The sequence below is a fragment of the Pangasianodon hypophthalmus genome, chromosome 3 (genome assembly GCF_027358585.1).
Source record: "Pangasianodon hypophthalmus isolate fPanHyp1 chromosome 3, fPanHyp1.pri, whole genome shotgun sequence".
Lineage (NCBI taxonomy): Eukaryota > Metazoa > Chordata > Actinopteri > Siluriformes > Pangasiidae > Pangasianodon > Pangasianodon hypophthalmus.
Window position 1 is genome coordinate 9,759,844 of NC_069712.1, and position 16,685 is coordinate 9,776,528.

The window sequence follows — 16,685 nt, forward strand, 5'->3', positions numbered from 1 at the left end:
CTTTTCTCAGATGAGACGGTTTCCTGAGTTTCTTTACAAAAGCCTGCACAAAAAACTTTTGAGTTGGAATCAAAGTGTTCAGGGTCAGTGTGGGTATTTTTACAATTTCAGCTCAGTGGAGAGCATTCTTGTATTTAAAATTTATTTACAGTTATTTACAGCTACTCTGAGCACACAGTGTTAAATGTGCTGTTAAACAGCTGGGGAAATGAAGCATACAGACCTAGCAGTTGTCTGATTTTGTACGACGCAGCTGTACAGAGGAAAAACCTTAGCAATAATGAGAGATGCCAGCCATCCTATTTACAACGAGTTTGAGGCGCTTGCTTTGGGCAGACCTGTACTAGAGCCAAGTAGCATTTAGCGGAACAAAATCGGCTATTATGTCTGTGTGTCTGCCGAGTCTATGATTTTATGTATTGTAGGTATGGGTTATTGTGTCTAAATTCCAATCTTGGTGCCTGGTGTCAGACAACGAGAAAACGGGTCAGACAAAGAGAGAGGGGTGCAAAAACATATGACAGCCAGCAAGGCCCACATTCTGGCTTTACATTTTAAAACTAGATAACAGTGCCATGTGTGATAAGGTGATGACCCATACATCAAATCTACTGAACCCCGTGATCATTGCCACCACAGCCACCACTACTGCAATCACCTCATCATTGCTGCCACCATCACAGTCATTACCATCATCCCTATCATCACAATCACCATTGTCACCATAACCCCTGTCACTGCCACCACAACCACCACCACTACAATCACCTCATCATTGCTGCCACCATCACAGTCATTACCATCATCCCTATCATCACAATCACCATTGTCACCATAACCCGTCACTGCCACCACAACCACTACCACAATCACCTCGTCATTGCTGCCACCATCACAGTCATTACCATCATCCCTATCATCACAGTCACCATTGTCACCATAACCCCTGTCACTGCCACCACAACCACTACCACAATCACCTCGTCATTGCTGCCACCATCACAGTCATTACCATCATCCCTATCATCACAGTCACCATCGTCACCATAACCCCTGTCACTGCCACCACAACCACCACCACTACAATCACCTCATCATTGCTGCCACCATCACAGTCATTACCATCATCCCTATCATCACAATCACCATTGTCACCATAACCCCTGTCACTGCCACCGCAACCACCACCTCTACAATCACCTCTGTTATCACCACCATCTCTGTTATCAGTCATCACCCCTCCATTCCTGTCATCAGTCATCACCCGCTATCACAAACACCACCATGACCTCTGTCATCACCATCACCCCATCATCACCACCACCACAGTAATCATCACAAACACCATCGACTACACGACAGTAACCATTTTTTTTAAACGTTACAACAGAACTTGGGCAGGACAAATAATGATAATCTGTCATATTTTCATGTTTTGCCTCATCTTCCCCCCTAAGTTGTTTGAAATACTTTTGTGGTGGAGCAAAAACTTTGACCCTGCCATTTGAGTGTTGGTGTCCATTACTAGCTGGACATAAAAAGTCTTAGGCAAAGAATGTGCAAAGAAATCCTGTAAAGCAAAGAAACCTTCAAAAATGAGGAAATTAAATGTTTCTGCATAAAACGTAGTCAGTATTGAACATTTTCGCATTATATTCACTTTTATTCTTGACTTGTTCTGTGTTACAGCCATGCCTACGTGGGCCAGGATTACAGCATCCAGAAGAACATTGGAAAAGTCTCGTTGGAACAGATTGATCCAGTGAGTACTCAGGAACTTAAAACTTCTAACTTGCGATGTGCTCAACCTGTTCCTATTTTTTCATGAACAAAAAATGAAAAGCATTTTTTTTTTTTTTTTGCTGTTTTCACTTCCATTTTAATCACTGTCTAGAAAAGTTTGCTTAACTTTGATGTTCCGTGAAGCACCGAGTGCAGGCACATCTGTATTTTATAGCTTTAATTCTAACTGATTTCATAAAGATTCACGGTTCTTTGTAGTGAAGTTTGAAGGTTGAGCTGAAAGTGAAAAATGTTTAACCTACACTTTTAGATTTACTATAATTAATATTATGTTTATTTAATGTCTTCTGAGTCATCTTGCATTTCAGGATTTTTGTGCAGAGTTTAAGCTATGTGGAGCGGAGTTTAAAATAACTGCCAGTAGATCACATTATTTCACACTTTGTTTTGTATATATGATATACTGTCATACATATGACCAGTGTGACAGTGCATCACAGCAATGACACCATGAGCAAACACCATGAGGGTTTAAAACAGGGTTGTTTACAGCTCAAAGAAAAGGACAATAGAGACATCAGCACTTCTAAATACACCATAGCGGTTCTTCAAATTGTTTATAAAGTAAAATCGATACTTTCCTTAACCAGGTAAATGTGTACTTGCAGTGACAGTGTGGTATTAAGTGGTTGACATTGTGTAGTAAGGTACAACATTGCCAATCAATTATCTATTTACATATCCTGTTGATTAATTATGTAATGAACAATCAGGTCTGTCACCTTCAGTTTATTGTCATGTGGTGGTGTCTGTGTATTCAAGCAGTAGTTCTGTGCTATTTTATCAGGCATTTAAGATGTTCTAAAACTAATGTCCTTTTCAAATAGCACAGCTATTTTGAATTATTCGTTTTTATTTATTTATTTTTACATTTATTTTTTACAGTTATTTTTATTTTTACATTGGTGGTGTTTTAAGTTATTTGTACCACAGTGCAGTTGAATTCTGTGTTTTGATTGGTCTTGATTTTTAGCAGCTTTGACGTTGGTGCCTGCTGCAAGGAAAATCGCATGTTTTATATTAATGCCCTCGTTCTAATACGTTACTGTTTTGTATAGTAACAGCTCATTAACAGTTAAGGAATGAGTCTCCAGTGTCGGTGCTTTGTAACAGTCACTAATCTTTCTGATGGCACATTCTTCAGGATAGAGGGCTTTACACATTCCAGTTTCTGTCACATGCCATGTTTTTGTCTTATTAACTTTGAGAGAGAAATGAGAGAGGCCGGAGAGGGAGCAAATAATAAACAAACTATAATGCAATTAGAAATGTATAAAAGTATGATGTCATTCTTTAAGTAATGCAAATTTGTAATCATTAGCAAATTGCTATGATATAAGAAGAATAACACGGGGTAACTCCACCTCGCACCACCCCTGTGGTTCATTATTTTCCTATAACAGCACATCCTGAAGTGTTTTATCTACCTGTCAGTCAAAGTGTGGAGATTTTCACTATTTGCTCTGATAAATGTCCTCCATCGTAATGTAGTGGAAGTAACTAGGGTGCTGTTAGACTGTAATATTGGATTGTGAGGTTATCATACTCTGACTTGATCACATCACTCCACTCTATTCTGTGTGTTAACAGATAGCTTGCTTACCAGCAAGAATGTCTGCCAGGATCTCCTTTCATTCCTCCTTTTCTTCCTCTATTAGCTCTCTGGCAAGTCGTTCCCTCTGTGCATGAGGCAGCTGCACAAAGCCCTGAGAGAAAACCACCACCTGCGCCACGGCGGCCGCATGCAGTACGGCCTTTTCCTCAAGGGCATCGGCCTCACCCTGGACCAGGCGCTGCAGTTCTGGAGATCTGAGTTTATCAAGGGCAAAGTGGACGCAGATAAGGTAAATATAACCACGCCTTTAACCCTCGCTTGCCCTTGCGCTCATTTGGCACGCTCTCCGGTATCCGTATATTTCACACTCTTGTTGCGCTGATGTACGTCTCCCTGTTTGTCCTTCAATGATTCTGAAGTCTGGGTCACTCAGACAAATGAGAGCTCTCGTACTGTGAAGGGGATGCTGGAAATAATTTGGCACCCTTCCTCTGTGTCCTTAATTAAGAAATTCTGGAGAACGCACTGTTTTTTGTGCCCATGGTACATTTAACAAGAAAATTACACTCCCAAGCCAAGTCCTCTGTTTGTCTCGTCATCTCGTTCAGCGAGGGAATGTGTATTCCCAGTTGATTCTCAATCAAGAAGAAGCTAATGGCATTCACATCCTTACCTGAGAATGACTGTCCTGATGGGAACGCATTTGAATATTATTCAGTTTCTCACCAGTCAAATGAGTGCATCCTGAATGCAAGAAGAGCTGCCTTCTGTAATATTATGTATTGTAATTTTCCTGATTTCATCCTGGGCTTTGTTCTGCAGCATTGTGCATGCAAGCAGTGCATTTGAATACAAAGTAGGGTTGAAACAGTGTCACGGTTTCACGGTTAGTCGTGCTGTATGATCAGATATTATTTCATTGTTGACTTTTTCAAAATATAGATTAAATTGCATCTCCACCTTCTTCTTCTTCTTCTTCTTCTTCTTATTATTATTATTATTATGGATGATTAGTACAGTGATACTGTGAAACCACAATATTTTTAAGCTGGGTTATCATATTGTGAAAATTTCAGACTGTATCACAGATAGTACAGAGTGGACAAATCATCTTTGGCCAAACCATTTGCAAATGTAAAGACCTACTGCAATCTACTCAGTATTACTAGCCAATGCTGACTACCGATACTATGCCAATATTAACTACTTAAGGAAACATTGTTATGCATACATTTCTCATATGCCTTATATTTTTTCTCTAACATTCTGCATAGCTATAATTTATGAATTAAGGAAACACAGTTGTACGGTGAAAGGAAACAAATACCGCAGCCACAGTGTTTTCTTTTCCCATCCCCTAGACCCCCCTCCCCCCAACCCTAACGTGCTGTTTTATCTTATAAATAAGCATAATATTCTGCTAAATACATTATTCATGCCTGAGGCCACACTCGTTGCAGCATGTCTATTGAGCCATACAGTGCCAGTAATGCTGTGATGGGTTGTTGCTTCCCACTGTGAATGGAGGTGAATATCTGCACCTGAAGTAATCTAAAACCAATAAACCGAACAATAGATCTGCGCACACTGCACTTCCCTTCTCCATCTATGAAATGGTGTGCAATTTTCTGTGACAACATTGTAAAGGCAAAGGGGAGACAAATTAAGCTTGTTTTCCACAGAATGGTACATTTCCCATTTTGGCAGAAATAAGATGCCACTTTGCGTGACAAAAGCAATAAATGAAGATCAAGAGGACAGCAAGTTTGTAAATGTGTTTTCAGGCTGCATTTCAAAAAAAGAAGCACACATCACCAAGATTTCACTAATTTAGAGTGACATCTTTAGGACGTGAGAATGTTTTATCATCTTTCGCTGAGAACAAGCAACCTTTTCAATAAAATAGATGGTGCTGACATTTCTGTTCTCTAAAAAGTGAACAATGCAGAATTTTTTTTTCTTTTTCTTAGGTAGATGAACTGCCACTGCTTCTGAGTACTAAAAACTCAGAAGTCTTTTTTTTTTATGCCTGATTATGCATGTTTATATATGTTCAAATTAATGAGACTAGAAGTCCATTCAGAATGAAACTGTTGGATAGTAGAGCTTCAGTAAAACCTAGGAAAACCCTTCAGGCAGCCTAGGAAAACCCTTCATGTGGTGAAAATTGGACTTTTTCTACTATGTGTAGGGGGGGAAAAAAAAAAAATGAAAGATTCCATTCCAGCTGAGGTACAGGGGGATGGTGGACATTTTACAGCTGGTACCTGATTACAAACTAATGTCTTCACTAGGACATCTAGCTGTCCAACAACTTAATCAAAGCATGACATTTATTCCCTGTGTGAGGAAATCACTCTCAGTGACTAAGATTTTAGACATCTTTAGGCATAATGACTGTTTTTACTGCTGTTTTTGTTAAATCGGTTCCTTTACCAACATGAGCTTTGCAGGCAGAAAGCCAAAGCAAGGTCAGAAAGTAAATAAAAACATTTCCACATCATTTGGATTAATTAAAGTTGAAGGGTCAAAGTATGTTATAGGCCAAGGGTGTCAGACATGCGACCCATGGCATGCTAAAGGTTTTATTACGGCACGCCAAATGAATTTATAATCCATGGTCTAAATTAAATTTATGAGGAATTGAAAGCTTTGGGGGGAAAAAAAAGAGCTAGTCTCTGTTATTCCAGTAGATGGCCAAATAGAGCAATAAACTCAGGGCTATAAACCCAACTACTGACAAATAACATCCTCATCCATCCACCCACCTTGTGTGGATCCGGCGCCTATCCCAAGAACACTGGACATGTGATAGGAATACACCCTGAATGGGACTTCAGTATACTGACAAAATGTGCCTGTGATGTGTAATACCTCATTAGCAAGCATAAAATTAGAAATTTAATCCCAATTATCTGCATTTTTGTTCATTACAAAATGTTTGCATTACAAAACATTATGAAGTGTTTTAAATGTTATCTCACACTGTATGGGCAGAAAAAGTCACACTTTAGAAATTTAGTTTTCTTGACAATGGATTGTACTGCGTTCATCTGCTTTGTAGGTGGTATGTGTAATCTGTGTTCTGTCTATGTAGCAGATAAAGGTCGATAAATGAACACACTTACATTGGACTAAGTGTAATGTGGCCTATTATTTAAAATAAGTTTGACACCCCTGTTATAGGCAGAAAAGCAAACTTTGGCCAAAACTTGATTTTTCATCTTTTTTGGCTGTTTGCTATAATTTCGCCATATTGACATCTGTTGGGTTTTCCCAGACCTCCACACAATTATTGCATTCTGTGACTATTTGATTTTATTTTCTCCTCAACTTTTGCACTAGATGTTGTGGATTGTGTACACTGCTGTCTGTGATCTCTGTAATAATGCTCCAAGGCCTTGGAGAATATGTCATTGTACTGTACTTATATATGGCTAGAATGACAATTAAAAACACTGTAATTCTCTTAACATCAAGCAGGTTAATGAGCTGTCAGATTATCAGTCTCTCCAAAGATGGAATCCATTTTAACGATAAAATTTGGGAGTGGGCTGAGCAAGGGAACAAATAAGCCATGCAGCATGGAAGCACCACATCCCTGTGAAGTGGAAAAGCAATTACATTTTCTGGTGAAATTGTGTCCTTGAGCTGTGCCAGTGTTTAAGCTTTGCTACGCACTTAGTATCAGTGCTTCTTTCTAGCAGCACCATGCTAACTCTTTCTGGCGCTAAAGCCCAGGCCCTCAGTGGGGCTATGAACAGGAGGGCTTAATACACATATGAATAATATAGTGTGGCTAAATGAGATCATGCACATCTCTTATGATAGAATCTCTGCAGCGCAAAGGCATCTCATTTAATAGCCTTAAAAATGTTGTATATTTCTTGGGCTCGATTACTGTAGACAGCTCCGTTCTAGAAATAGTATTTATTAAATTAAAATATAAATCTCATTTGATTGAACTGATATGAAGCTGAAAATCGAAATTGGACATATAAATTTTCAAAATTTTAATGTCTGAGACCCCCAGTGTAAGCCCTACATATATGAAATATTTTTCTCCCTTCCTTTTTTCTTTTTTGAATGGACATTATTGAGCCATCTAAAATCCTCTCCTCTGAGATTTGACCAGTGCTATGAAGCACCAAGCATTTTTCCATGCCTCACAGCTGGCAAGGAACAAGCCTCAGTTCAAAGAAGCATTTCGGCTTTGACTACCACTAAGCCACTTTCACACGCTCAAAAGCAATCTGAGGGTGTGTGTTTACCCCACTCGGGCTCTCAGAGCTCCATCCGTTCCACAAGTCAGAGAAGGGGAAGGAATTATTCAGGCATTCCTGTTCTGTGGTGGTCATGCACCACCACTCACCAAAGTGGTCTATTTTTGGGGTGGCTGCATCTTCTCAGTGTGGCTTCTCAGGTGTAACTGGGTGAGATCACACTTTCCAAACACTCTCTGCCTTCAGAGGCACAGGATGGAGTGATGTGCAGCTCCATGACTGATGTATGTGAGGTGTCTGTCACAGCAGAGCATGCCAAAAGCCTCATTAATATTCCACTTCTGCTGGGGAAAAAAATCCAACCTGTTACCTGTGTGATATTTTGTATTTTGCATTTATGTTTATTCATTTAGCAAATTCTTTTTTTTTTTTCCAAACTGTCTTTCAAGTCAGGAGAAATCAAATGCAAACAATTATAGCTCTTAAAACTGAACACAAAGACTGGAGTAAGTTCTACACACATTAACCACACAAAAGAGCAATAGAGTGATCGGCAGTGATGGATAGATATAAATGGATGGATATAGAGGGATATGGATGGAGCTGGATGGATATACATAGATGGAGATAGATATATATGGAGATCAATTGATTAATGGTTATAAATGGATGGATATAGATGATATGGATGGATGTAGATGGATGCTTGGAGATGGATGGATATGAGTCGATATAGATGGAGATTGATTAATTGATATAAATGGATGAATGTAGATCTGAATGGGTGGACTGATGGATGTAGATGGATGCATGGATATGGATGAACAGAAGTTTGGATGGAAATAGATGCAGGTGGATTGATGGGTGGAGATGGATGATTAATGGATAGATGAAGATGGGTGAATTAATAGGTGGAGATGGATGGATATAAATGGAGATGAATGAATATAAATATAGCTTGATGCATTAATGGATGTAGATGGAAATGGATGGTGATGGATGGATGGATATAGATGGAGCTCAATTGATTAATGGTTATAAATGGATGGATGGAAATGATGATCATGGTATGGATGGATGGATATGAGTCGATATAGATGGAGATTGATTAATTGATATAAATGGATGAATGTAGATCTGGATGGGTGGACTGATGGATGTAGATGGATGCGTGGATATGGATGAACAGAAGTTTGGATGGAAATAGATAGATATAGATGCAGGTGGATTGATGGGTGGAGATGGATGGATATAAATGGAGATGAATGAATATAAATATAGCTTGATGGATTAATGGATGTAGATGGAAATGGGTGGATGGATGTAGATGGAGATGGGAGGATTAATGGATATAGAATGAGTCGGAAGGATACAGGTGGAAATGGATAGCTATAGGTAGAGATATTTGCATCGATGGATGGATATAGATGGGGTTGGATGGATGAATGCATGTCTATGGATAAAGATATATGGATGGATGAATAGATGGATGTGGGTGGGTACATATGAATATGGAAAGATTAATGGATAGATGGAGATGGTTGGATATAGATAGAAATGGATGGATTAATGCATATATGTTGATAAAGATAAATGGGTGGGTGAATAGATGGATGGCTACAGTGAGAGCTAGAGAGATTAGACAGAGATGAATAGATATGCTGTCGACACATAAGTACGCAGGTAAAGAGGGAGAGAGATGGATTGACATGGATATAGTTAGAGACATAGACATGTACACACCCTCACAGGAAGTGAAACAAGTCTTTAGGTGTTTCTTGAAGGCATTTCTTCCAGATTACTGGAACTGTTGTCGCTTTTTCATTTCTCACTCTGTTGCGTTGAGCCACGGCTTTTAGCTCAAGCTATTTGAGATAAAGCGCTAGAATTCTACTGCTGTTTTGGTTTATTTTTCCCCTCTTTCCATCACTGACGTATATTAAAACCCTCATCCACTTAGCATGGGTGCCACTGAAACACTTAGCAGGAGGGCCATTAAGGATTATGGCTTTTTTGTTTTTTTTTTTTTCTCTCTGCGCTAACAGCCGAGGTTCTTTATGTGCTCGCTGGGATTTAATCACCCTGTAGAAGAGGAAAAGTGGGTTTGTCATTTCAAGAACTTCCATTCTTGCCCCGTTCACCTTTCTTTTAGGCATATGATATAAATCCTGTGTGTGTGTGTGTGTGTGTGTGTGTGTGTGTGTGTTCCATTCTGAATTCAGCAAGAAGTTTGATTTTGTGTTAATAAATAATGACTAACTCTGTGGCTCCTATTCAGCTATCAGGTTATGACATCTCATAAATATTGCATGAGCCCAGGTCTCCGAAAGCTCCTGTTCCATATCACTGGCCTATGTCTTGTTCTTTTCTGATTTGTCCTGTAGGCCAGGGATCCTGGCTTCTCTCTAGCTAGATTTAAAGCTCGATTCATTTAGTGCTAAAAATCTGAGTTGTGTACAGACGTGAAAGATTTGCACATGCTTGCTGTAAAGATCTTCATGGCGTTAGCTTCAAGTCGCTTGACGTCACCGTGCACCAGAAGCACAGATTGTTTGATTAACAAGCTGTCAAAACGCATCATCTTGCTCCGACACTGACAGACTTGCATGTGAGCAAACACCGAGAGAGAGGGTGGAAAAATAGCATGTCTCTGTCTTTGGATCACAAGAAAGACAGCTCGAACAAGGACGAAATGTGCAATTTGCAACCATGGTAATAATATTTATCGGTAAAGTGACAGCTGTTAGCAAACAGTAACCTTGAGTTAATTGCGCTTTCAACTAGTTGAAGGCAAACATGTGACCTGTTGGATTAAGAAAATAAAACAAATGCACTACTCTGTTATTTGGCAGATAAAATACATCAACTACTTAAGCTGCTTCCCCCCCCTCAAAATGGTGGAAAAAAACCCATCTTGCTAAAGAAAGAACTGTAATTGACTAGCAGCTTTGCTACTTACAATAACAACGCAACAAGAAATCTGATTGTTCGGTACCAGGTTCGGGTAACTCACGTTCACCGCAGGTTTTTTCTGCAGTTTTAAGAGTATTTTGTATAGTTAAACATACTTTGGCGTGGTGGTGAAGCAGTCCCTGGTTCAATCCCGAGCCTGGGTTACTGTCTATGTGGAATTTTGCATGTTCTCCCCATGAACATGTGAGATTCTTTCAGGTTCTCCAGTTTCCTTCGACTTCCCAGAAACATGCCAGTAGGTGGATTGGCTAATCCAGGGTTTCCCAACCAGAGGTTTTTGAATCTGTGATGGAAATGTCAAGGTCAAATTAATTTAAATTTTAATAATATATCTTCACAAGCAAAGAACTAAATTAATTAAAACAATTAATATTCTAACATTTCATTGTAACTTCATGTGGCTTTTGACCTCAGCTTATTCACTAGTCATGTCATGTGATAATAGTTCAGACTTGTACAAAATGCAGAAAGTAAAGCAAAAATGTGGAACGTGAGGAGGTTAAACCCAGAAATATTGGTAATATATGTTGCATTTTAAAGTAAAAGACTAAAAGAAAACTAGTGGATGCTGTCTTATTAGTGAATGGTGAACAATTTTCCTTCACTGTGATTATACTAACACCATTTTCACCTGTAAATAGCATTTTGCTTTTAATAGATGGCTATTATTTATTTTTAATGAAACTGAATGCAGGCTATGAGTTAGTTTTTAATGAAAATGAACCCCTGTTTAGTGTAAATATAAAGGCAGAAGATTTAGGACCGAATGTACCAGTTAAGAAGTAAGACTTCTCTCTGATCTAGCTGGAAGAGTTTCTCATCTGTGAGATGAATGATTTTGGATCAGATGATATAGAGACCCATGCAATATGAAACTTCCTAAAACTAGGCTTCTGTAAATAAGCAAATCAGTCTGTGTATACTTGAGCAGAGCCGGTTTTTAAGGTCAGCATGTATATTCCATTTTAACTCTTATCCCTTATTGCCTGTATTTATCAAGCATTTTTCTAAATGTATGTTCTCTGCATTGTTGCTCATTGCTGAGATTTTAATGCTCAGCTTTGTTACGGAGTGCAAAGCACACGGAGATGTGTTTTGTAAATCTTCATGCTTAACCTAGGCATCAGAAAGCAACCTTTGTTTTCTTTTTTCACTGTATGACTAAAAATAATAACTCCGATATTGCCAGAGTTACAGCTCGTTCCTGATCTTAATTTAATGCCTTCTGATTTACTTTGCTTCAGAGTCTTATTCTCGTTATTCTCTGAGAATATGTAATTACATTTTTTCTTTCAGCAAAAAAAATTGAAGGTAAATGAAGAAAAATTGGGTAAAGTTTTGAACCAGTGCTGTGTGTGAAATTGCTCACTTGCTCACTATTTACTGCACAGACTGTCTTGTATAAAGCCGCAGTAAAGGAGATAAAGGACTGAATTCAGACCGCACTCATTAGCGAATGCTCTGGAAGCATATCATGTCCTGCTATTACATAAACCTTTCAAAATGACCTGCTGATCTGAAAGCACAAAAATATTGAAGCAAAAGCATTAGATCATTTTTCTGTATTACATACACCACTAACAAGTTCCTACTGGTTTTAGGTACTGAGTAGAACATGACAGGATGTGCTGATGCGTAACCATCCTGAAAGATGATTATTTTCCTTCAACAGCCCACCTAGTGTTTTATTCCTCTTATACCTCTTATATACCGCATCAATTTGCAATTACAATTTTTTAATTGATTAATGAATGACACATCTTATCTTTTAACTGTTTAGTTACCTAAATATTGTCTAGTGTTCATGAGAAGTTGGTTCCTGTTATCACTTACATTATAGCAATTATAAACAATCATTCCCTCACTCACTTCTTTTTATTTATTTATTTATTTATTTTTGCTCTTGAATTTAATAAGAGAATAAAAATAGTTTGTGGTGTTAAAACCTGGCTTTCAAGAAGTTGAATGGCCAATCTCGTTGAAAGTGATGCCATGACATCATGCGTAGGTGAACCTCTGTAGGTTCTGGGGGTGGAGTTTCTGTACATGGGCAGGAATGTGTAGGGTGTAGGGGAAGAGCTCAAAAAAATTTATTCAAATATTATTCAGCTCCACCTGTTTAACTGTTAGAGACCTAATCATGACAAATCTTGCCTAATGCTCTTTTAAGCATCCCAAAAGAACATTTATTCTCTGAAGGTTACGTGAGTTTAAAAAAGTAATTATAGGGCAATTTAGCCATTTGAAATAACCTTTTATGTGAAAGAATTATTTCTTCTGTGAGGACGGTTAACAGGATGGTGGTGGAGATCATGACTGTAGAGAATTTCAGATCTGAAATGTTTTCCATTTTTATGTAGAACGCAGTGCTTTTTAATGTTCTCTGTCACAAGGCAATCAGCTCAAACTGTGCTGATTTTAAATTATGTAAATGCTCATTGCATCATGCTTAATCAGAAATCAGTGTGTTTGTCTTTAATACCTGGTTTATCTGCTTGGTTGGTTCTTTTACTTTTTTTTAAAAAATTACATGTTGCATTTTCTTATGGTGTCCCTTGTTCTCTGTCCCTCTGAGACAGAATGGCCTATAATTTATGACAGAAACTTAGCTTCCCCTCCCCAGTGTCAGGAAGGTAAGTGGGGTACAAAGAGCTGCGGCTGGGACAAAAGCGGCTGCACTGTTGCTAATGGCTGCTGGAGTTGTACACGCAATCCCCTCACCAGCTGCCTGGTTAATTAGAGCGCCGATCCCCTCGAGAGTGCTCTTCCTGCGTAGAGCAAGTCTGGCCTCCTCCATCATTCGGCCTGTCCGTGTTTACGCAGTCGAGTCCAAACACACCTCAATGGCTTAACCATGCTAATTGACACATGGAAGAGGCAGGATGAGAGAAGGACTGCTATGTATTCAGGTTACAAGCTAGATAGGATATTGTCAATAGTCTTTTTTTTTTTTTTTTTAAAGAGTCCAAACACAAACTGCTGGAACCCTGTTGTTTTTGTTTGGGCTTTTCTTTACTCTTTATTCTTAGTAGAATCTGAACCTTAATAATTTACCAAAAACATGTTGACATTTTTAAATGCTGTGGCTACCACAGTCCAGTCAGCAACTGTAAGTAATGATTGAATGCATGAATTTGCATGAAACTTGAAAGACATATACAGGACAAGATTGCGAAGTCACATGGAAAGGTTGGTCATGGTTATATGTAGAGGGTGGCACTAAGCCCAGACAGCTTTCAAGAAATTTGGTGTACTGCAGTGGTGTTTGTAATAGGATTTCTAATGAGGACTTGGTTACTTAAAAAAAAAAAAAAAAAAAAAAAAAAAAAAAAAAAACACCACCGCCATCAGCCAGTCAGATTTCAGCAGCCGTTTGACATAAGTAGCATTGAGCTTATCAGAAAACTTGAAGTGCCTTGGCAGGGACTGGCTACTGGGGGATATATTTGCAATGGATGCTTGGACCCCACAGATCGCTGCTTGTGGCTACATTTTCTGCTTGTTTTTTTGCCATTGTTTAATGTATGGTTTATAAGTGAAAGGAAAATTCTAATATGTTGTCTAGAGAACTTGGATCAAACGAGTAACAAAGCATTCAAATCAAATATTACCCCGCCAACATAAATTTTTGATGAAAAATAAAACCTTTAAGATTTGTCTATGAATTTTTTTTTTTAATAGCTGCTGGATGCAAGATTTGAGGAATTAGCTCGACCTGTGTAAACATCTGTTGTCTTTAAATAGACTTTACACTGGAATAATTCACACATTTAGGCCAAATCTTAAATGCTTAGCTATTTACTTTTTAAGTCACGTACGTAAGATACAACATAATGGCATATCCATGTAGTGCAATCTTTGTGCAAAAGCATGCCATGTAAGCATGTCATATATCTAAGCAATATCACACGAGCAAGAGTGCGGTTATTCTAAATATCGGCACTGCTGCGATTCGGCATAGACACGAAACCACAGGCTGAGTGCTGTAGCTTTTACAATAGTTCTATAAACAAGAACTTAATATCGAGTATGTGACATTTCAGACATAATATGGCCAAATGTTCTGTTTATTTTTGTGCAGTGATGGAAATAGATCCTGAAGAAGTCACACTCACTCATTTGTAGCCCATCAGCTAGCTGGTAGCTAGCTCACCTTGACTTGTACATTCCTGTTAATGGTGCAGCTGTTAAAACTGTCTTCCCTGTTATCTTTTCATCTTCAGCTGTCAAGCTTTTATATTTTACATCAAACATTAATTTCGTGAAAAATGTATCACTTGCCATGACTGCTGATGATGTCCGTAACACTGTAGTAACGGTTTTGAACTAGGAAGTGGAATTTTATGTTGTGAACGTGGACAAGCGGAGTGATACACAGTGAAACGTTCCAGTGCAGTTATAGGAAATAGAAGCACTCTTGGAGCGATGCTCGACCAAACAATTTAGTGGTCTGGAACTAACTGTTTTATAAGATATGCATATATTACATTTTGTTTTTCTGTCATGTAAGCTGTTAAGTATAAATAAATATTATTTATACTGGCAGTCCTAATGGAAATACATTATATTTAATGATTGATGGAAAATGTTAATGTTTATACAGGGATAATGATAATGAATGATAATATAGGCTATAGAAATCAAACATTTAGTGGCGGAAATATTCAGTCACGTAGTGGCATCCAGAACCAAAGTTGGATCATGAAGTTCCTACCTCTATAAATCTTCCACTACGTTTAGAACAAAAAAATAGTAAATTTTGGGTTTAGCTCAAGAATATCTCACAGGATGGCGCTCTCTAGAGATTTAAAAGCTTTTGCAAACAAGATCAGAGATGTGTAAACAATAGATCAGAGCGCCTGTAGTGACACTTCTGCAGTGTAGAAAGGGCATGGTGATGAATGATCACACTCATCCTCTTATTACTACCATTACCATTTACAGTAAACTGCACCACTAAGGCTGATCTGGCAACATGACAAGCAGGAGAAGGACGATAAATGCGTCTGCATGCTTTCTGATTTAATTGTTGGTGAGAAGGTCTTACATGCGTAATGCTCAGTTCTAGGATCTTGTAGACGGCTTTAGAGAGAAGCATGAATGCCTTTTAGTGCACTTTAGCACAAATACCTGCATTCAGGTGGTCTGGAAGATTTCCACCAATTTCTGATGAAATGAAATGTCTCGTCTCTTCGCCTTCTCTTCTCTCAGTCTTCTCTTAGTCTTTTCTTCTCTTCTCTTACTCTTCTTATTCATCTCTTAATCTTCTGTTCTCGTTGCCTTCTCCTTATCTCTTCATCTTCTCTTGTCTAATTCTTCACTTCTCTTTGCTTCTCTTTTTATGTCTTTGCCTTCTGCCTCTCTCTCTTCTACTTTCCTCTGCTCTCCTCTCCTCTTTCCTTTCCTCCACCTTTAAATTGTATGACTTTGTTTGCATGAGCTATTGTTTTCATGTCAGTAAAGGTTTAAATGAAATGGAAAGTTTTAACAGCATTAACGTGTAGACGCTCTGGCAGGTTGCACATTATTGAAAATGGCCTGTGTGTTGGTAGTCATGTGACCTCCTGCCTCTGTTTGAGGAGCACAGGAGCACAATGGGGATGATCTGATTTATTTGTAGGTGTAAGTGTGACTGGGGGTGTGTGTGCGTGATTTCCTCTGGTGGCTTGAATCCTAGCAGCAGTCCCACAGGGCTTAATATTAAATTCAGTGAGCTCGGTTACTGTTTTTCTGACCCAATTACTTACACAATACTTCAGCACCTAATCCTTTTAGTAGAGTTTGAATCCCCCCCCCTAAATAATGAACTTGATTGTGGTGAGAGCATAAACATTTGACTTATACATTTGGCAGCTATTGCTAGACGCTTATCAACTTTAAAATTAACATTACGTTCCTCTGTAATGGGTATATACTGTATATAAAATAGTTACATCTTGTCCTTCTGAATTTGACAGATTGTTAAACCAGTTGCTAGCTCTCAGATATGAACAATCCTGCTGTCAAAAAAGCATCTCCTGGCCTGCTGCTGATTCAGAACAGCTAGTGCCAGGAGTCTTTTTACATGCCACTGCAAATTCATGACCAATTACCTCTCCGATTTATTTCAGTCCGGATTTTTCCAAGCTTCA

At 38.6% G+C, this 16,685-nt stretch overlaps 1 protein-coding gene and 1 long non-coding RNA gene across 2 annotated transcripts in view; one reads left to right on the plus strand and one right to left on the minus strand.

Annotated features, from left to right (window-relative positions):
• LOC128318050 (uncharacterized) overlaps nucleotides 1-3,515 on the minus strand; it is a 43,366-nt gene extending 39,851 nt beyond the window's left edge. The window contains exon 1 of the long non-coding RNA XR_008301493.1: nucleotides 3,407-3,515. This is a non-coding gene — a long non-coding RNA (uncharacterized LOC128318050). The remainder of the gene's footprint in view (nucleotides 1-3,406) is intronic.
• Nucleotides 1-16,685, plus strand: part of prim2 (DNA primase subunit 2) — a 66,132-nt gene that overhangs the window by 33,399 nt on the left and 16,048 nt on the right. Inside the window, exons 9-10 of the mRNA XM_026945162.3 lie at nucleotides 1,690-1,762; nucleotides 3,462-3,647. Of these exons, the coding sequence (XP_026800963.1) occupies nucleotides 1,690-1,762; nucleotides 3,462-3,647 (259 nt within the window). The remainder of the gene's footprint in view (nucleotides 1-1,689; nucleotides 1,763-3,461; nucleotides 3,648-16,685) is intronic.